We start from the raw sequence: 21,889 nt of genomic DNA, 5'->3' as shown, positions 1-21,889 counted from the left end.
GACAGTAGCTGGAGAATGGGCAATAACGGCACAATGAGGTCGTCTTTTTTAGTGATTCAACATCATGGTATATAACATGTGAAATGTTGCATTGTTGTGTTGTATTGTAGTATTTATATTGTACTTCTTACATATATGTGGGGTAGTTAGCAAGTTACATCATGCAGAACTGTGTGGGTGAAATGGAATATATGGGAAGAGTGTGGGTGTCATGTGTGAGAGTATACATGTCGTGCATTAGCTGATCTTAGGAGGTGATGGAAGAATGCATTGTGAGATAGTCATCCAGATGTATCCTTGCGTTCAGCTGGTGGCTAGAAGTTAACCCTCAGATCCCGGACTATGTTCTGTTTCTTCCTTTCTTTCATTCAGTACCTATCTATGCTGGTTATAGCAGATAGGAAACGCATGACAAATTTCCCTGCAATCTAGAATGTCTATGTTGTAGTGTGGTGCAGTTGGCAAGGATCTGGATGATATCAAGGAAATAGCACATATTCTCATACTTGCATGACGACTCCCATGACTGGAAGGTGCAGAGTTTTTCCTGGCACTGGCGGGGGCCATTGATCAATCTCGTTGCAAACTACAAGGAAACACCACAAGAGCGTATTCATATACCTTTATGGATCCTTAATCAGAGTAAAACATTTCACATAGAGGATAGGGTAAAAAGTTAGATGTGGAGAAGCGAGGTAGGTAAGTGGACAAGGTACATGAGGGGGAATCAAAAAAAGAAGGTACATACTTTTGTAGAGGTTAATTCTGAATCAAACTTAACTGAATTTATGAAGGCTGAATATCTCTCTGTGAATAGGGTCACTGCACACTTTGCACTGCTCTGTCACACGTGAGACGCTTTCCTTCCACTGTTTGAAATAACACCCGAGTAGAGGCAAGTCTTCTTCAACAACTGAGCAGCCTCAGTGGGGCCCCTATCTCTAGACGGGGCCAGGTCTTCACATACTAAGGCTCACTCTATCAAGTTTCTTCAATAAGAATCATGTAACTCACGTCATATTGTGCCTAAAGCCATCGGAACTGGGCTAATTGCACCATTCAATTAGACACCTTTCTATGTGCTAGATTTCATCTAGATTGAATCGACCTCTTCATGTTCTAGGGCGCTCCTGCAGGTAACAATGCTTTGACCTATTCAGCACAGATTGAAATCAGGCCAATCTCTTTGTTCTAACTACATGAGAGCATGCACACCGGCTTGGCAGTTATAAAGTGGGTATCTTAGTGGTCTTGGATCTCTCCCTTGCCTCTAAAGCAGCTGTATTCACAATATTGCTTTTTCAGCACCGTGACACTGATAACGAGCTGCCTGCTCTTTTCTGATCCCTGTGCAAACTACTGTTTGTTCAAAAATTGGAATCACGAGTTTTGTGGTATTCAACATATGCCTCGCAATTTTCCCTCGGGCAAATTTCAGCAGGTGAAGCCTGCAGAATTATACTAGGGGGAAAAAGGATAGTAAATACCAGTACATGTGGATTTTGTTGTGCAAAGCACCAAAATCCACATGTTATACCACATTACAAACGGCACTACTATTAATAGGCAATAATTATCATACCTTTTTAAATTCTGATCCTCGTAGTATCAGACTTTAGTAGGTGTGATAATCACCTTCCCGGGTGGGTCACCCATAATGAGGATTCTTATTTATTTATTTTTACTTTTTTTCACTGTGTACCCATAATGAATGCCTATATTGCGTCAGGACCGTCCAGTGGAAACTGTAGTTATCTTCGCCTTATGGCTAATAATTTAATCAATGCTTTCAACATATTTAGAAATTTGGAAAAAGGACCTTCTTCAGCTTGAACAGTTAGAACACATTCTGAAGAGCTAGGCATGGGATACTGAGAATTTCGAATGGGAGCAGTGGAAACGATAGTAGCAACACACGGTGAAACAAACCAGAGGCATCTTAAGATTGAATGCTGTGATTTTGCATAAATTACATACTTAGAATCAAAAGTGGAATAACTTCAGAATGACTTCAAGATAAGCAGACTTCGAATGTTAAGATTTCCTAATCCTCAAGAACAAGGGAGCCTAAAATAGTAGTGTAGTGATTTTTGAGAGAGGATGTGGTAGGTGCAGATGAGAGGACTACTGTGTCAGTTCTGAGGGCAACTTGTTGCACACTAAAGACTTAATAGAAAAGACAGCAGGCACTGAAACAGCGTTGGTGGATTTAGCAGAATTGAGCATGCCTTAAATGATCATCAGAGCAACAGCCCAGAACTGCCCCCTGTCCGAAGATGGCTGAAAGATTCACATCTTCCCAGCAGTTAAGCCTTGCCATGCTGTCACACAGGCAGGACCTGCAAATGGTAAAAAAGGAGTCCCTAGCCTTGGAGTGGTGGCATCCTTATGGCTCCCTGTAAGGTTAGGGGCTGAGAGAATTGGAAAACATTTGCTTTTTCAAATCCCGAGGGGATGTTTGCAGTTCTTACATCTTGAAAGGATTGCCCAGAGCAAACAGAATGAACCATTCTGATTCCTCGGGTCACCAACCTTCACTGAGAAAATTGTGTTGTACTGTTTGTAGTCCTGGTCTGATGTGACTCTCCTCCATTGGCTGGAAATGACTAGAATAAATTGCGTCATTTTATTAACTGAGAAGTGGTTAGATTTTGTAAGCTGCAGTAGAATCATGTGTTGCGTGTTTTTCCTGCATCTCTGTGTTATTGTACATAAACACAAGTTTCACAACATTATTCATCATATTATAGGAAGTGGCATTACACAACCTCTGAAGTAGATGTCACTAGAAGGGATGTGGCGTATCCTTTCAAATAAACTACTTTATTGGAAGCAACCTAGGTGAAACCAGGATTAACAGCAACCTCCCTACAATAAATACACTGCCTTCAAGTAACTATATACAATTTTCTTCATAATTATTCAAGGGAATTGACGTTTCTGAAAAGTCTGTACCATTTCTAGATTCATACGGGAAATATATTGCTTGCTTCAGGCAGTCATTTCAAGATTAAAATTTGTAGAGCCATAATCTCCCATCAACCAGTCCTGCTGGTCACCACCGCCATTTAGTCACAGAGAGCACACCATCTTTCAATGTGCAAACATGTATTGGTGTGATGTGCTGTATATGTGGCCTTTCTTCTGTACTCTTCATTATTTACATCAGCTAAACATTTTCTCAACTCTCATTCTCTTCCTGTCAGCACGTAGATCTTCTTCCTCCCTGCTTCCCTTTCCGTCAGCCATTACCACTTGCTTCTTATATACGAGCATTACTTCCATGCCATTAGTTCGAATTCCAACATGGTTGACTTCCTCCAGTGAGGTGCAGTCACGATCATCTTCTCATGGATATGCTGAAGCAGTATACAGGGCCTGTCACACCTGCTACACCGGTTGATTTAAGACCCTAATTTGAAACCAGTAACTGATATGAAATCCCTGCACCTTTCTTCCATAGGGTAATCTGCAAACCTCTTCAGTGCTGCCTAAAAAGGCATGTAAACCAAGAAGTAGCATCAGATGTGTCACTCTCAGGGCGGTGGTTGAAGTGCCACATATCTTGCAACCCACTGAGTTAAGCTTCTGGCTCTCTTAGTCTGGTCAGGTGATGTACAGTTGGGAGTTTCTCATTTTCGCCACAAGATGTGAGAGGATATAATATAATTATCATCATAATCTTTATACGGCTGTTACTGCCATAAAGGGACACACGTAAATACTGTTTACATAAAAACAATACAATCAATAAGAATCCTTAAAACCTTATTATAATCATTGAATCATTACAATCATCGCCAATCATAGTGTTTTTCAGCATGTCCGGAGCCATTGACTTTTAATGTTGAGTTCCAGTAGTACCACGTTAGAAAGGGTCAATAAATTAGAGGGTCGAGCTAAAAACGTGCGTAAATCACTTTACTAACAGCATTACTCAGTACAGTAGGGATCTCAATACCCAACACTACTCTGTCTGATTCTCCATACCCCCATTAGAAAACGGGACAAAGCAGACACTTGATGGTGTTGTGTCAGATCTGAGAACTCCGGAGACAACCCTATAATTCCTGCTCCCCTTACTCCGACAAAGTGGAAGTATCCAATTCTATGTTTTGAATATCGCCGACATAAAAATAATATGTGATTAATGCACTCTTTCACCAGATGACAAAAAGGGCAGGTCAGATGTAGTTCTCAGCCACAGGGCCTCCAGTTGACAGAGAAAGTGCGCAATGGTAAAGTCCCAAGATGACATTTCATGTACAAGTTTTTTGCCAGTGGAATCCATGTACTTTTCCATACAGAAGTTATCCTTGAATTCCAGAAAGGCTAGTGTCAAAGTACCAAGACTCCAATTCCTTCTCAATTCAATATCTACATACCTCCAATACATCCCCTTAAGTGCAGCCTTTGTTATACTGGTCCAAGCTCCCGGGTTAGTCCACAGATGCTCGTACTCCCTTTTAGCCAGGAGGGTCTAGATATGTTTTAGCGGGGGATCCTGGAGACCCTAGGCTGACGGAGGAGCTCCTGATAGCCCTCCCACTACATAGCTAGGTCCAATGGGGTCAATAGCCGTCTTCAGTATATCAATGGTCTTTATGGTCAATGGACCTTTGGCCTAGATCCAACTGCAATGGCTGGAGCGGGGTGCTGGTTCCCACCCACTTTTAGTGCTGTCACCTTCTCATGTCTCCACAGTTCTCCCCCATACAGAGACCCACACAAAGCTTGCAATTAACAATTTGGATGGCTGGGGATACAGGTCAAACACGGTAGCCCTTAAAACCCCTCAAATTTCCTCCTGCGTAGTGTTCGAGCTTGAGCTTACACTTGTGGATCTGGGCAGACCAGCCAAAATTCTACCATCGGTGTGAGACCCAAATAAAAGTGCGAACACTCAAGTGGAGCACCGTGCAGGGATTGGTTTGGATGGGTCGTATGACTGCGGTTGAAAACAATATACTTGAATTTTTGTAAACTGATTTAAAGCCGTCTCTGCTTGCAGAAGACACCAACCTGGTCCAATAAATGATGGGCTCCCATAGGGTATATGAATATCAGTAGGGTGTCATAGGTGAACAGGAGGGCTGGAATATTTGTGCTTGCCAGAATAGGTGCATGACGTTTGCACTTCTCTAGGTGGGCTACCAGGTCATTGATGTATAAGAGAAACAGGGTTGTGGCAAGAACACAGCCCGGTCTTACCCCCCTGTAACTGGTATTGATTGATGTAGTCAGTTGTTCGTGTTTGCCATATCTCACCTGTGCATAGTTCTTTTTGTGCAACCGCCTGGTGACATCAACTATGTAACTTGGGGCACCCTGTTCAATTAGAACCTTCTACAGAGCTTCTCTTAGGACAAGGTCGAAGGCAGTACAGAGATCAACAAAGACTACATAGATATGCGGAATGCTGGATCCTCTTCTGGGTATTAAAGGGAACAAGGGTCCTAAGGAGTAAGAAGATGGTGTAAGATAACAATATAGACCAGAATCAGTGCTATATTTATTTCCAAACCCAGCCGGGCAAGGAATATTTATTATTTGGTAATAACACAAAATTAGATTGACCTGGGGGGTCAAAGTATCAGCAGTAAGATAGGGTACAATCCTGTACCTATCCCAAGGAAGTAGGAAAAACCATAGAATAGAGAGGGTTTAGGAAGAAAGAAAAGAGTTTTGCAGGCAAGTAAGAAATACTTTGGAGCCAGAGGGTGGCTTGCGATTTAGGTAAATAATTCTGCAAATCACACTCAACAGTGTCAACATCTGAATATGTACAATAAATAACATGTAACACTGTTTTAAAAAAGCGTCAACGTTTCGATCCCTATAGCTCCTAATTACGCGGGATCATCATCAGGACTGTCTTAGATCATTGCCTGTTTACAATTCGAACGCCATCAAGGGTCCTGAATCAGGGTTCAGATGGCATGCTGTCCTTGCTGGGGACGGATTTTCTTTCCGGTTTTGGAAGCGATGTGCTAGTTTCAGTTAGAAGTGGCGGTAAATGCAGGACAGGAAAAAGGGATGTTTCCTTCCTATTTGGAGTAGGTTGGCTCCCTTGTTTTATCTGCAGGCTCAATTACTGGCTTTTAAGTGAATATTGCGGCTGGCGGGGGCAGAAACACGATGGTCTTCTCCCTGTATTGCTCGTTCCACAATGGAAGTGAGGCGATGGTCTTCTCCCTCTTCGTTGACGGTGCAGCCACTCTGGCAGAGTGGTTGCACCGTCAACGAAGAGGGAGAAGACCATCGCGTCTCATTCCCTCCACCCGCCGTCACTTCCATTGTGGAACGAGCAATACAGGGAGAAGACCATCGTGTTTCTGCCCCCGCCCGCCGCAATATTCACTTAAAAGCCAGTAATTGAGCCTGCGGATAAAACAAGGGAGCCAACCTACTCCAAATAGGAAGGAAACATCCCTTTTTCCTGTCCTGCATTTACCGCCACTTCTAACTGAAACTAGCACATCGCTTCCAAAACCGGAAAGAAAATCCGTCCCCAGCAAGGACAGCATGCCATCTGAACCCTGATTCAGGACCCTTGATGGCGTTCGAATTGTAAACAGGCAATGATCTAAGACAGTCCTGATGATGATCCCGCGTAATTAGGAGCTATAGGGATCGAAACGTTGACGCTTTTTTAAAACAGTGTTACATGTTATTTATTGTACATATTCAGATGTTGACACTGTTGAGTGTGATTTGCAGAATTATTTACCTAAATCGCAAGCCACCCTCTGGCTCCAAAGTATTTCTTACTTGCCTGCAAAACTCTTTTCTTTCTTCCTAAACCCTCTCTATTCTATGGTTTTTCCTACTTCCTTGGGATAGGTACAGGATTGTACCCTATCTTACTGCTGATACTTTGACCCCCCAGGTCAATCTAATTTTGTGTTATTACCAAATAATAAATATTCCTTGCCCGGCTGGGTTTGGAAATAAATATAGCACTGATTCTGGTCTATATTGTTATCTTACACCATCTTCTTACTCCTTAGGACCCTTGTTCCCTTTAATACTTAAATGACCCATGGTCCAAAGGCCCCTTTGGGTTCCCTTGTTCTCCTAAAATAAGGATCCTCTTCTGGAGCCCTGTACTTCCATTCTCAGCCTCGCTGATGCAGACTTTGTGGCCAGCACAGTGAAAGAAATCCCCAGAGTGGAATCTAAGAACACTGGAACAAAAGGGACCAGAGCTTGGATGGATCCATCTGCTTCAGGGTTTCAAATATCACAGATGACCTGGATAGCTGTTAGAGAGATACCTAACCTGTTTGTCAGAGGTCTCCTGCTACTGGTTGTGCTGAGTCATCAATCTGAATACTCTTCAGAGGTACCAAGAAAAGATGACTTTTTTAAATAGGTGCCTTGGAGAATGTTTTGATCAGCTTAATGTGTCCTGCCCCCAAGCGTCTTGAGTATAGTGTACCCCAAAAATATTTATGAGGCACCATTCTATTCTTTTCTCTTTTCTTTCAATTGTAGATTTTATTACGTCAATATTTTCGTTGCATCTTTATTCCTTGGACTTTCTTTTATCTAAAGTATTTTTAGTAGAAACATTGTTTGGATTCCAGTTCAAATCAAGCACAACCTCAACTTCAATGCTGATGGTTTTTATGTTGAAAGCTTTGACATGGCTTGTCATAAGATTGACTAGGTGTGCCTGGATTGGCGTAACCAGTGTTGCTCCTACTTTTCCTTGCCACAGGATCCTTTGGAGAGTGTCTTTGGTGGCCTTACACAGTGCTGAAGTGAAGGCAGTAGTAGGAATCCAGAAGAAAAAGAAAGGGTTGCCATTCTGATCTTTTTATTGCTGGCACTAGCTCCTTCGGAGATGGGGTCATGGGTGGTTTTGGACAGTGATGATGTGAAGGCAGGATTAGAATTCCAGGAGGTAAAGAATGAGTTAATTTCCTCATTTTTGTTACTGACACATAAGGGAGAAGTATCAAAATACAATAAAACCAGAGTTTTAAATGGACCGGTACTGAGTACCAGCACTTTTTTATTTTCAGATTGAGAATACCTGCACCTCACGAAAAACATAATACTTTTAATTGGAGAGTACCGGGCACTTCTCAGAAACAAGCAGGTACTCTGTTACAGAGTAGCTTATCTTCTATATTTCTATTCCAAGCACTGAATAAAAAAAAAGACTCAAAAACAAGCATTTTCAATGCCATCGGTCTCACCTTTGGGACCTTATATGTATTAAGCTATGCAGCCCATTAGCCTGAGGGCTGAAACATCTACTGTTCTTTAACATGGATGGAAAATAAGCACAAAACTGCGTGACAAGCCAGGTATGAGAACACATGAAGAGAAATATTGGTTTTCAAAAGGAAATGGTATAGTCCAAAGTTCTGTTTTTAATATAAAATCAGGGCCTTCAGTGGTCATATCACTGAAAATACAAGATTTGAAAAAAATAGTATTGTCTACGGGTGCTCATGGAAGACAATTTCTATGGACTGGAATCTAGAGAATGCTAAAGTGATTCTGGTATTTTACTGACCACTGCTGGTCGTTTTTGATCAAGAAAGTTAAACAGAGGCAGTTGCCAGAATTTTTTTTAAAAAGAAAGGCAGAAAGCAATTCTGGTATTCTACTGACCTCTGCTGGTCCTTTTCTATTAAGACAGTTAAATAGAGGCAGTTTAATAGAAAAAAAAGTCCCTAAGCGGAAGCAGACAAGTCCTAGGGCTGATCTCCAGTGCCCACAAAGTACATACACATATAAGTACATACAGTATATACTAAAGTATATACAAGAGGCCTCAAATGCTCGACCTAATGAATGAGAGGAAGAAAACACATCAAAGATGTTGAGCGAAAAATAGATAAATCAGGACTAGAAAAAAAATACTGTTTTAATCAAAAAACAGGGAGATCAAAATATGTATGGTTCCAGTCTGAGGAGCTCAAAAATAAAATGCCTCGGAGCTGGTAAGCCGAGACATCCTGGAATAGCAAGATCAGCCTGCAGCTTTAAAGGCACAGTATTATTTTTTCTTGAAGATGATAATTTCATGCTAATCTACCCATTCTCTTTTTAGTTATATTAATAAATTAATAAATTAAGTTTGAGAGAAAGGGGGTTACGACATTGCACTGGTAACAAGCGGGTCTGATGGGGGTTGGGGTGGGGGCCGTCAGGGTCGCCACAGCCACGCGCATCTCAACGTAAGACTACCACCAACCTGAACTGTATCTGGACAGGTCTGGGACTATGACTTGCCATGGGATGTTTCTTGTTGGGGTGAGGGAGGAGGGAGGGGGGTGGTGGGGGTTGGGGGGTCCTCTAAAGTTGGGGTGGGGAAGCTGAGGTTCGGGAGAGGTGAGTGGGGGGAGGTGGGAGTTTTGTCTGAGGCTTTGGGGGGTAGGGAGGGCGGGAGGGGGACAAGGGGAGGTGAAGGGGCGGGGGGGCCGGAGGTTGAGGGGGAGTTTGTTTCGGGAGGGGGTTTGTTTTGGGGGGGGTACCCTTCTGTCCACCTTTTTTTTCTGTTTTCCTTCCCACACGCTACACATAGCACTGGAGTCCGTAACTAAGAGATGATAACACACACGCAGCTCAAGATTCTTTCCCTTAATGTGCGAGGGCTAAACAACCCTATTAAAAGGTGAGCCGTCCTATCTCTCTTAGAGCAGTCCGAAGCAGATCTATGCCTCTTCCAATAAACCCACCTGCTTCCGAAAGACCGGCACCGCCTCAGGTCCCGTGCCTTTCCCACGCAACTTTTCTCGTTCTCTTCCAAGAAAACAGGGGGGGGGGGGGTGGCGATACTAGTGTCCAGAACATTCCCGGGCAAAGCACTCCACTGTGAGGTGGAGATTAAAGGGCGGCTGCTGGTGTATCGGTTACTTCTTGCGGGCCAGATGCTAATGGTAGGTTCCGCCTACGCCCCCAACGAGGGGCAGGAAGTCTTCCTTCAGAAAGCTTTAGCGGCCGCCACAGCCAATACTGAGCGACATTTACTGTTGGGGGGTGATCTCAACCTAGTCTTCCATAACATAACAGATCGTTCCTGCAAGAGGTCAGGTCAGGTGGGGGCCCTTTCCAAGGACAGACACACGCACCTCCCGGATCTAGGCCTCATTGACCTGTGGAGACACCTACACCCACGCAGTGCAGCATACACTTACTATTTGGGGGGCCCAAAAGACCTATGCCAGGCTTGACTACTTCCTGTGCTCCTCCCCACTGGCGTCGCGGGCGCACACGATAGACATCTTGCCGGCGTCACTGTCAGATCATTCAGCGGTAGTGGCCACTTTCTCACTGCCAGCCGCACTGCCACCGCAGCGACACTGGCGTCTTCGGGAATCCCTCCTGCATACTCCATCCACAGTAGACCGGATCAAATCTGCCATCACACACTTCTTAACACACAATGACAACACCGAGACTTCGCAGGCAAATCAGTGGGCCGCCCTTAAAGCTGTAATACGGGGCAAATTTATTTCTGTCGCCACAGCCAATAACAGAGAGAGCGCAGAAGAGGGCAGAGATTGTACAGAGTGTGGCCGACCTGGAGCAAATGCACCAGCGCACAGGAGCTGAGCGGGCTTGGCGCCAGTTGTGCACTGAGAGGAAAATGTTGGCAGCCATAGACCAAGACAAGGCGGAATATGCGGCCCTCCGCCTCCACCATGCCTATTACACCGGGGGAGGACAGATGCTTACGCCTGCTGGCGAACAAATGCGCGAGCAGCACCAGAGAAACGGGGTGCAGACTGTCCGTACCGCCTCGGCGACTTGGTCTCAGAGGACGGGGAGATAGGGGATGCCTTTGGAGCTATTTATGAAACCCTCTATGCAGGTGACTCCCTTGATGCGCAGGCAGCCCAGACGTACCTAGAGGGTGCACACTTTCCCTCCATGAGCGCAGTCTAGGCAGCATTCCTGGACAGGGACACTGGCTTGGAAGAGGTGGTGTCAGCCATCTCACTCCTGAAACTCGGGAAATTCCCTGGCCCTGACGGGTACCCGGCGTTTTTTTACTAAATGTTTTGCCATCAATTGCCCCCCCCTGTTGAGAGATCTTTTTAATTCCTTTGCCCAACCTGGCGCGATACCTGCAGAACTTTCAGAAGCCGTGGTTACGGTCATACCGAAACCAGGATGGGACGCAACCCGCTGTAGCTAGTACCGGTCGATATCGCTTTTGAATATCGATTTCAAGCTGTACACAGATATCCTTGCAACTCGGCTAGCACCCTATATGTCGCAACTAGTGGAACCGGACCAGGCCGATTTTATACCTCAACATCAAACAAGTGACAACACCAGACGGGTCCTCCACCTCATTGAAGCCGGGTCGCGCATGCGGCCCGACTGCATGCTATTGGCAATAGATGCCGAAAAGGCCTTTGATAGGGTCCACTGGCCCCATCTTGAACAGGTCTTGCAACGTTTTGGGCTCGGGTCGTGCTCTGTACCCGTATTGTGAATTGCTACAGGCTGCCTAAAGCGATGGTATGACTCAACGGGCACACGTTTTCGCGCTTTCCGATTGGCAGAGGGACCAGACAGGGGTGCCCCCTTTCCCCTATCTTATTCGCCCTATACATGGAGCCGTTAGCTCAAAGGATTCGGCAACATGATCTTATCCAGGGAATTAAATTTGGTGGTGATACGCACAAGATTAGCTTCTATGCGGATGACATTTTACTTTCCCTCACCGACCCCGTCCAATTGCTTCGAGCTCTTTTTATCGAAACCCATGACTTTGCACTGGCGTCCGGGTTCAAAATTAACACCGATAAATCCATCGCCCTCAATATCTCTGTCAGCAGAGACGCTGACTGAGATCCAGGAGGAACACCCTATACAGTGGTCCAACACCACGGTCCCATACCTGGGTGTCCTTTTTGGCCCCACCATCCCAGATACCGTTGCAGCGAACTATTCTAGACTCCGTGCGCAGCTCCGTGGAGAGCTCCGGAGATGGAAGCGCCATTCCCTTTCCTGGCTGGGGAGAATAGCGGCCACCAAAATGACACTCCTGCCGCAGATACTATACCTATACCAGACACTTCCCTTGCGCCCTCCGCCAGGCTGGGTCCAGCAGACACAGTCTGAACTTGCACGTTTCATATGGCAAGGCCGTCGCCCACGCTTTAAGCAGGCCATTGCGGTTCTCCCGCCCGAGCACGGTGGAGTGGGGGTACCCGATCTGCAACTCTATTTCTATGCGACGCACACCGATGCCTAGTGGAATGGCACCAACTGGAATCTGGTAAAAACTGGCTCTTCCAAGACCACGCGGTAGCGGGTATGCCATTACAGAGGATCCCTTTCCTTCCAAAGCACCATCGGCCGCCTGACTTATATGCGTCCCATATTACTGGCACGGTTATGGAGGTATGGGATCGGGTCGCTACCAAACACGAGTTAACCTCTTTACCCTCACCCATGACGCCCCTATTCTCTAACTTCACCACGGGTCTTGACCCCAAGGCATTTGTGATCTGGCGATGCTCCCGTGCAGGTCCCGAGGGCACCTCTTTAATTCGGACGCCATTCTTTCATTCCACCAGCTGAGGGAGGACTATGGCATTCCAGAGGGAGATAGGCTCCCCTACATGCAGGTGCGTCACTGGGCACTCCATCCACAGGTCAGGCCAGGGGCGCAGCGTCATCTCACCCCATATGAGAAGTGGCTAGTCACGTGCACATCCGACAAAAAACTGATCTCCAATCTATATCAACACCTCCTGGTCACTAACTTTTATACATACAACGCTGGCAGATGTCGGTGGGAGCGAGAAATAGGGAGGGCCCTCACTCCGAAAGAATGGCGCGGCATTTACCTTAGAGCTAGACACTCCACATACCATGCAGGCCTCACTGAAACCCTAACTAAAGTGGTCACGTACTGGTACCATACACCCGAACGGCTTCACCAATTCGACCCCCGCATTAGCAACCGCTGCTGGAGAGCTTGCGGGGAACTGGGTACATTAGAACACTTGCTGTGGAGCTGCAACAGACTGCAGGGGTATTGGAGTGCAATTCTGGATAACATAGACTTGCATTTAAACACCCAAATCCCCCGGTTCCCATCCTATGTCCTATTGGGGCTGCCCAACGCCTTGATGTATCCCTTGAAATCACGGAGGGGCTGTCTTATCGCTATAGCCTAGGGGCAGCCACACAAAACATTCTAGCCCACTGGAGAACCTCGCAAGTCCCCCCACACACAGGCTGGCTGCATAGGTTGTGGATGGTGCTCGGCATGGAGAAGCTGTCGCTTGTGCTGGCTGGTAGAGGGGAGGAATTCCTAGACCTATGGCGGCCATTCCTGACACTACTTACTGGGGAGTTTCGTGAGCTGAGTTGCCCACAATACCTACGCCTCCTGCGGTTGGCGGACACACCAATCCCAGAATTGAGTGACCCCGCACGCAATCGGGGGGCCAAGCCCTGCTGATTTTTTTATCTTCTTTCCTCCTTGGGGGATCATCCTTTTGATTTGTGGACAGAGGGGGGGAGTGGGGGGGTCTGTTGATTTGTGTTGGGGTATTTTACAGGACATGTTTTGCTGACCTACTCCTAGCAAACACCAAGTGAGACTGTCTTTCCTGAACTGGAGTTGTATCGTGGTGCCTGAAGTAATATGGCGGCCTTGTTGTTTTATTTTCTCTGTAATTTCAATAAAGAGATTTAAACCATAAAATTAACTTTGAATCTTGGAAAATATTTAAACTTTTTAAAAGAAACAAACAAAAAATAACGTGTCATTAGAAAGGGATTTTTGTATAAACGCAAGTAAAAAAAGTACAGCAAGGTAGACACAGAATGTTTTCCCTAGTAAGGAATGTTCTGAGACCCCATTCACACAGGTAGAGAGATTCAGTATTCTTGAATATCTATAAAGATATGATGGGCAAAAAGAGTAGGTTAGTATAAGTTATCAAACAGTCAGACAGCTGAAAATAAAGAAGTATGCAAATATAGATGAATCACACACTGAGTGCTCAATTACAAATAGGCAAATGGACAAGTTCCCAAAGTTGTGTACATAAGAAAGAAGGGAAAGGGTCTCCCAAAAGAGATTATAAAAGGATGCCAACAGAAAGAGAGCGAGAAAAAAAAATAGGCCCTCTCAACAGGCACTGGTGCTTTCTCTGAGATAAAGAGGCTGTGAAACAAACACAGAAAGGGCCTGCAAACAAAGGATTCCCCAACAGAGTTAAAACACAACTTCAAAGAAAACTAAAGCCTGCCTCATGCAACATGAATAATTATGGATTGAATCCCTTCTTTCCTTGGTCTTTTCCTATCTTGTAGTCACTTCTCACCAGCTTCCAGACATGGCTCCAATTTCTCAAAGTACTCTGGAGCAATCAGCTGCAGCAGGGACTGGAAGAGATTCACATAAGGCAGACGGGAAACCAAGACCAGCGACTGTAACAGATACAAAGCAGTCAGTGGAAAGGCCCAACGTAACAACATGTCAATTATTGTAACAGAAAGCAATACAAAAGTCCAACAAAATCAAAAACAAACAAAACATAATAGATGCAAGAGTCAATTCAAAAGGAGTGCAACCACATCGTACAGGGGCTAAGGACTTTAGCATATGTTGGAGTCAATCCAAAGGAGTGCTAACAAACCGGGGCAGTGCCACAGAGTATAATGCTGTGCTGCCTTATGACCATTACTGACGACTCAATTCAGTGCTGTTTCTGTCATATTACGGCAAGGGTGGGAATCCTGCAATTCATAGTTCACAAATATACGGACTATAAAATGTGTTAGACTACCTTTTTCTCCACAAATTTGCTTATCATTTTACTAATCGTTTGGTGTGCACTCTGTGCATTTTCCTGGCAGTGTTGCCTTGTTTTTAGTCTTGTGACCACTGGTGGAATGAAATAGTATCAAGTGCAGATTTCTACATACATTGGTGCATCAGGATTATAAGTGTTACTCACATGTCTGGGTCTCCCCTGGTCCCTAGTACCATGGCACCTTTCCAGATAAACTGCACTGTTAATCCTTAATAAACAATGGTGAACTCTGAAAGGTTGTGGCTAGCCAGAAAGGCAAATGGTTGCAGTTTGAGCAGGCTCCTGCCCAGGAGCCCTAAATCCTAACCCATTCTGACTCCCATCATCCCATTTCAGCCCCCAGCAATGGCTCTATCGGTGGCTGCATGGTGGCCACTGCCTAGGTGTAGCTCTGAATGGTCGAGTGCCCCGAGGCCTTCCCTCTGAGGTGACGCTTAATGCCTAAGATGGTGTCCGGCATTGGGAAGAGGGCGCAGACAGGGCTTTAAGTGGGTAAAAAAACTGGAGGTGCTCTAAAAGGGGCTGGTCAAACCTCTTAAAGCGGTGCAGCCTATCCAAGTAGGGGCGTGGTCTAAATCTAAAACTAGCATTGTGTTAGGGCTGGGACAGGATCACGCAGACTAGTTCCTCTCTCTGCGCTTCTCTTGTTACTGGATTTAACTACAGCCTTGACACTCTGTGAAAGGTCAGAACAGGGTCGTGCTGGAGCAGGCTGCCTGTGGGCATCTCTCTCCTAATCATCCCAGGATGTCACGGCTGGCACCACAATGACATTAGTCCTGCACTGCAAATAGAGAAGGGAAATCCTGAGAGAAAATGGCGCTCTTTAAAGAATTTCGCTTCCTCTTACAACGCGGCTCACCTGGCATGAAGTCATGCCTTGACCTATAGTGAGCAAAATGAGCATGCGCACATCGATATGCCTGATCTCACTGCAGTCAAGGAAAAAGAAAAAAGAAAACGGACTACCTTTGCGAGGCATAAAAATAGAGCCTGATAGAGGCCCGTTTCAAGGCCCCCTGAAAATAACTGTCGGTGCTCAGACCCGGCCCACTTAAAGAACTGGGCGCAGACCTAGTGATCTGGGCCCCTGGGGCTTTGGCACTACTGGCCTGGCCGGGTGGATTAGCACCTGAGAAGCACAGCAGGGCAGTTACAGCCGTGAACTCTTGGGCCCCTGGCGCACACAAGACCAGAGGCAGAGGTGTCCAGGTGTGTTTGGCTGCGAGGATCTTCTTGCTGTGACACCGGACCTGGGCCCGGATGGTGGCCTACGGAAAGGCACTGTGAGTGGCGAGTTTGGGTCTCTCCCAAGATACTGTTAAGATGTGGAAGTGGGCCCCCCACTTAAAGGAGGCACTCATCCCGGGCAGGTGAGACTCATAGTGAACTATTACCGGGACAGACTAAAGAATAGAGACACCCTGTGGTGGTCACTAATTGCCTCCCAGCGACTGGGTTGCCTCCTCTTCCCGGCTGTGTATCACTGGGTGCCAGGCCTTTGACCTAGGCTCATCGAAGAAGCATTTGCAGTGAGGTGAGCTACCCCTCCTAATGAACAGCACACGTGAGAAGTGGTGGACTGACTAGGGCCACAGGTACTAGGCTAATTTGCAACCTCCACGATGGCCCTCACAAGAGCAAAATAAGAAAATATAGGAGCTGGAAGACTGGACCCGGACAGCACACTGCCACATTTGGAGGTCTCTCCTGAGGTCCAACAGTCGGTGGCCCCACCGGGATCCCACGGGTGACAGCCAGCTTACACTGACTCAAATTCTGAAGGCTGTCAAAGTGTCCTGGAAGGTCCTTGTAAGCAAGATAGTTACATTTCCAATGATCTGGGTATTCTGCGCGATGATCACCACAAGCTGGCTACCACTGGTGTGTTCTTGCCGGGTAGCTCACAGTCACACTTTTGGTGTATACTCTCAAATGGGGCACTAGGAGGCAGAACTTGTTAGTATTGGCGATGACCTTATTTTCGTGTTTGACCCAGCAGTAGACTCCACTAATAATCTCCCAGCACGTAAGTCTAATGCCCTGACGGTACTCTACCAAATTGTCGACTCTTACAGTCTTGTAGATGCGTCGAGTGCAAGACACCCTACAGTTAGGGACTATACATTTTACTCTTCCCCTCATGGAACACGGACACAACTTGACTATAGGCTGGTATCAGCCAATACCACCCTGTGGACCACCCACGTTACACACCTACTCCCGCACTTTGTGAGACCACTTCCCAGTTGTCCTTCACTTACACTTTCCTAGTACACTTACTTTGCACTCTCCTTGGTGCTTCCCAAGTGGAGTTCTACATGACGAGGCCTTCCACTCTGACCTTCACAATGCCATCAAGGAATACTTTGCTCTAAATACAGGCACAATATTGTCTCTGGCTACCCTTTGGGAAGCATTCAAGGCCTATATGCAAGGTATCAGAATTTATACACACACTAGCTTGCTCCGCAACATCAGTGCTAATCTAACACGGATTGAGACGGCACTGCACGACATTGATCAGGGGGGCTCTCATTCTGCTGTGCATCCCCAACTGCATGCCCGCTCGGCCTTATTGACCAAGTTTCAAGACCTTGCAGAGAGGCAAGATATATGGGGAGATATGCTGCAGGTATGGTGAGGGACAGAGTTCCAGACACACACTCACCCACCTGCTCTGACCAAACCGCCACATTGGATTGATCACTGAACCCCACACACCTACAGGAGCAACCCTTAAGGACAGCGATAGCATACTGTCACAGCTCTAGCAGTATTACGAACATCTGTACACCTCTCGCTCCTCAGGCGCGGCAAATCACTGAGACAGATATTTGGCGGAAGTTGCCTTGGTCTGGATTTCAGATTGACAACAGCAATTCCACGCTGAACCCATCACAGGCGATGAGATACTCCGTATCATCCATAGCTTCGATTGAACTAAGGCCCCAGGCCTTGATGGGCTTACTATTGCTTTTTATAAGACTTTAAAAATACTCCACACCTTGCAACTCCATCATTGGTCCGAGAGATTATAAGCTTTGACAGCTTGTCTGGCCTACAGATAAACTGGACCAAATCAGAATTGTTACCCTTAACCTCGGGCACAAAGCCAGTAGACGTTAAATACCGCAAGACCTGGCCCTCTGACTCTACTAAATATCTAGGTATTCAACTGCACCTTGAAAAAGAACAAATAATACAATTAAATTAGGGTCCAGCTATCACCAAACTCTCATCCCAAATCGATCATTGGATAGGGCTCCCACACTTCATGGCAGGCAGGATATAGCGAATTAAAATAATAATCCTACCTCGTTTTTTATACCCGTTTTTAAACATCCCAATCCCCCTCACCCAAAGCTTCTTCTCCACACGTATGTGCAAGAAATGTATAATAATACATGCTTCATTGTTAGACTGTGATATGTGCAAAGTATCTTGCACAGCTCGAAATTCAATAAAAACATTTGAAAAAAGAATGGTTAACTCTGAATGGCTTTTATCAAACTAATTTCTGTGGGCTTTCACTGGGACATGATTGGATAATCCAGTGCCACCAGACCTCTGAAGTGTTTTGATCATAACTCCCTTTGCACATTTCCAGTCTCTTTTTATATTTTTGTATTAATCAACTGTATATGGTAAGTACATGTGTGCTGCCATGTATACTGCAAGATTAGTCTGCAGCATCCCCTAGGCCATGCCAGAGACTGCTACATGCCCATTAGTCTCTAACATGGCAGTTCCATGTAGGAGTCTTTTCCCACTTTATGCGACTGCTCCATGAAAATACTAAGCCAGTCTGCTACATCCAGAGAGGTATGTACTATGACAGCACAGATCCAGACTACCTAATACATAAGGTGTCAAAGGGTGTAAAGATTGGGGAACTTTACCTGAGCCCGGCCATTCCTCTTAGACTGCATAATGAGGTTGCCAAGCAGGAGCCGAAGTTAAGAACCAGGGACCTATATGATGGAATGTCTTTGTTGGCATCATCTTTAAGGGAGTGTAATATGGAGGGACAAGCCTGATATTGCCCCAAGATTTGAAGGCCTTACAATTGAGAAGCTATTGCACAGTGGCTATCTACACATTTCTTACATAAGGGTGCCATGCCTAACCAGTCCTCATTCTTACTAGTTTACGTTGCAATGCACCTCATCCAACGAGGGATTGTACAAAGGTGTTGCCAAACTTCATACATAGGTGTGAGGTTCACTAATGGAGCAGAAGCAACAAGGAAGCACATGCATCCCCAGGACAATGGCATTACATTTATGATAGTTGCTAGGGTCAAACTGCAGACACACGGTCAAAGAACATTCTCCATTGACATCGTTTAATCGGTGTCACCAACCAGAACCTTACATTACGCTATCACCTTGTCTTGGTATGAATAAAAGTCTATCGTTTTTCACTGGGATTGGCACAACCTTTCACAGGCAAAATGGATCCTGCACTTCTCTAAATGGCAAGTTGGGATGCTAAATCACATAACTTCTTTCTACAACCAGATGTGTGGAGTGACACCAGATGGAAACCACAATAGCAAACAACTCTACAGAAGAGAGCACATCAACATCGCTGAAAAGAGGGAAAGACAATATATATGCTTCCCTTGAGATATGAGCACAAGTCCCTTTTAATAACAAAATCTGAAAACAGAAATGCATAATAATGATGTTTCACTGTGAATAACAACATGACATGCATCTCTGCTCAGAAAGATTGTAGATTGACCGATGCTCCAGAACGGCACCTTTCAATCATATCTGGGATGAAACGAGTGAACAGCTTTTTTATTAGCTTCACAAATCAACTGTAATAATGTTGAAGATAAAGGCGAGCTGTGGTTACCTGTAGGAAAGTGCGTTTCTGTTGCAGTAACCCCCCCCACTTTTTGCCAGACTACAGATGCCTTTTGACTTGATGTGCGCTGGGTCCCTGCCAATCAGGTTCCCAGGGCCTGTGTTCTTTCCCCAAAACTAACCCAATTGGCATCTCTGGGCACAGGTCAGCCCCTGGAAAATGGTACCACAGGTATTATTATTATTATTTTGGAATTTGATAAAGCGCACGGCTACCCCCGCCGGGGGTGCCCCGGCGCTGAGAACAGAGACAGTAGGGATTAGACAACAAGCAGCGTGAGAACAGGTATGTTTTTAGCTTGGATCTAACCAGACATTCTGATCCAATAAGTCTAAGGTCAAGCGGTAGAGAATTCCACAGCTTGGCGGTGACTACAGCAAAAGCTCTACCACCTCTTCTTGAACGATGAAAACGGGGAGGTAGTATGAGACGGAGGTGGTTGGATCTTAAAGAGTGGACAGAGTGTACCAGCTTCAGTCTATCTCTAAGATAGCGTGGCCCGAGGGCATGGAGCGCTCTGAAGGCTAGGACCAGGGCTTTGAACTGTATGCGGTAGGTGATTTGAAGCCAGTGTAACTTCTTCAGTTAAGGGGAGATGGAATGCTGATAGGGGGCATGACAAATCAATCTAGCCGCCGCATTCTGAATGACTTGTAGTCGGTGGCATAGGTATGCAGGAGCCCCAACATACAAACTAATGGCATAATCCAGATGTGAAGTGATGAGGGCGTGCACAACCTTCCTCATCGACTCCTTAGAAAGGTAATGGGAAATTTTTTTAATCATTTTTAGTTTTCCAAAACAAGCAGATGTGACCTTTTGGATTTGAATTTTGCATGACAGTTCATTATCAAAATAAAACCCAAGGTTCCGGGCCGAGTGGGCGGGGATAGGTGGTGGATTAAGCTCAGTCGGCCACCATACCGACGCGGGTAGAGATGTTTTAAAATTAAAAAATAGCACCTCAGTCTTATCTGTATTCAGTTTTAATGTATTAGATGTCATCCAATCCACTATTTTGATGAGACATGATTTAAAATTGTCGAGCCCAGTGTCTGAGTGGTCTCTAAAGGAGAGAATAAGCTGAGTATCATCAGCATAAGAGACCACTCTGACACCGCAGCTCTCAACAACCTTCGCCAGTGGTGACATGTAGACATTAAAAAACAGAGGGCTGAGTGCCGAACTCTGTGGGACACCACACTCGAGGGCATCTTATTTTTTGACAGGAAGGGACGACACCATACCTGTTGCGTTCTGCCTGTTAGAAAGGATTCTATCCATGCCAGTGGGATGCCCTGAACGCCTAGGTCATAAAGTCTATTCAATAGAATGGAGTGGGTCACGGTGTCAAATGCCGCGGACAGATCGAGGAGAACCAACATGGCTACCTCGTCTCTGTCCACGCTTTCTCTTATGGTCTCCGATACTTCCAAGAGGGCCGTCTCGGTACTGTACCCGGATCTAAATCCAGATTGTGAATCATGCAATAAGGAATTCGATTCCAGGTAAACGGCCAGCTGCTCCTGTACCACATTTTCCAGAATCTTAGCAGGTTTGGGTAGGAGGGAAATAGGGCGGTAGTTGCTGAGTATGGCTGGGTCCGCGTCCACTTTCTTCAGTATGGGGACAAGCATTGCTTGCTTCCAAACAGAGGGAAAAATACAGGAGGAAAGAGAATTGTTCCAAATAGAAACTAGGGGGGAGATGATAAGTGGGCATATCTGCGTGAATATAAGTGCTGGGACAGGATCAATAGGGGAGCCTGATTTGCATTTTTGCATCCTGTGTAAGACTGAATCTTTAACAATGGGTTCAAATGCAACAAATGAGGTGGTCCTGGCCGCAGAAGGGGACGGAGTGGGCACTGCCTCGTTATGCCTTGAAGGGGGAGAAAATGAAGTAAAGATATCCAAAATTTTATGGTGAAAAAAGTGGAAAAGGTCATCACACAGTTTTTGGCTAAATAAGGAGGGGCGGGAGAGAGCCATAGGCTTAGTGAAATCTTTCACAATCTGAAAGAGGGTTTTGGCCGAGTTGTCAGCCGAATTGATTTTTTTTTTAGCAAAGAACTCTTTCATGGTGGTTTGTTTTAGCCTGTGGAATCTCTTCAGCGCTGTCTTATGTAAGTGTTTTTCGATTGGATCATATGTCCGTAGCCATTGTCGCTCAAGTTTTTTACATTTGCTTTTCTCCACTCG

The 21,889-nt window shown here is 45.7% G+C and overlaps 1 protein-coding gene across 1 annotated transcript in view; it reads right to left on the bottom strand.

Moving 5' to 3' along the window:
* DENND6B (DENN domain containing 6B) overlaps window positions 1–21,889 on the bottom strand; it is a 324,585-nt gene that overhangs the window by 198,325 nt on the left and 104,371 nt on the right. The window contains exons 6-7 of the mRNA XM_086918846.1: window positions 14,319–14,424; window positions 507–586 (exon numbers count right to left, since the gene is read on the bottom strand). Of these exons, the coding sequence (XP_086774972.1) occupies window positions 507–586; window positions 14,319–14,424 (186 nt within the window). The remainder of the gene's footprint in view (window positions 1–506; window positions 587–14,318; window positions 14,425–21,889) is intronic.

This window comes from Lissotriton vulgaris, chromosome 1_1 (assembly GCF_964263255.1).
Source record: "Lissotriton vulgaris chromosome 1_1, aLisVul1.2, whole genome shotgun sequence".
In the NCBI taxonomy this organism is placed as follows: Eukaryota; Metazoa; Chordata; class Amphibia; order Caudata; family Salamandridae; genus Lissotriton; species Lissotriton vulgaris.
Note: the sequence above shows the minus strand (reverse complement) of the source record. Positions and strands in the feature narration are given on the sequence as shown.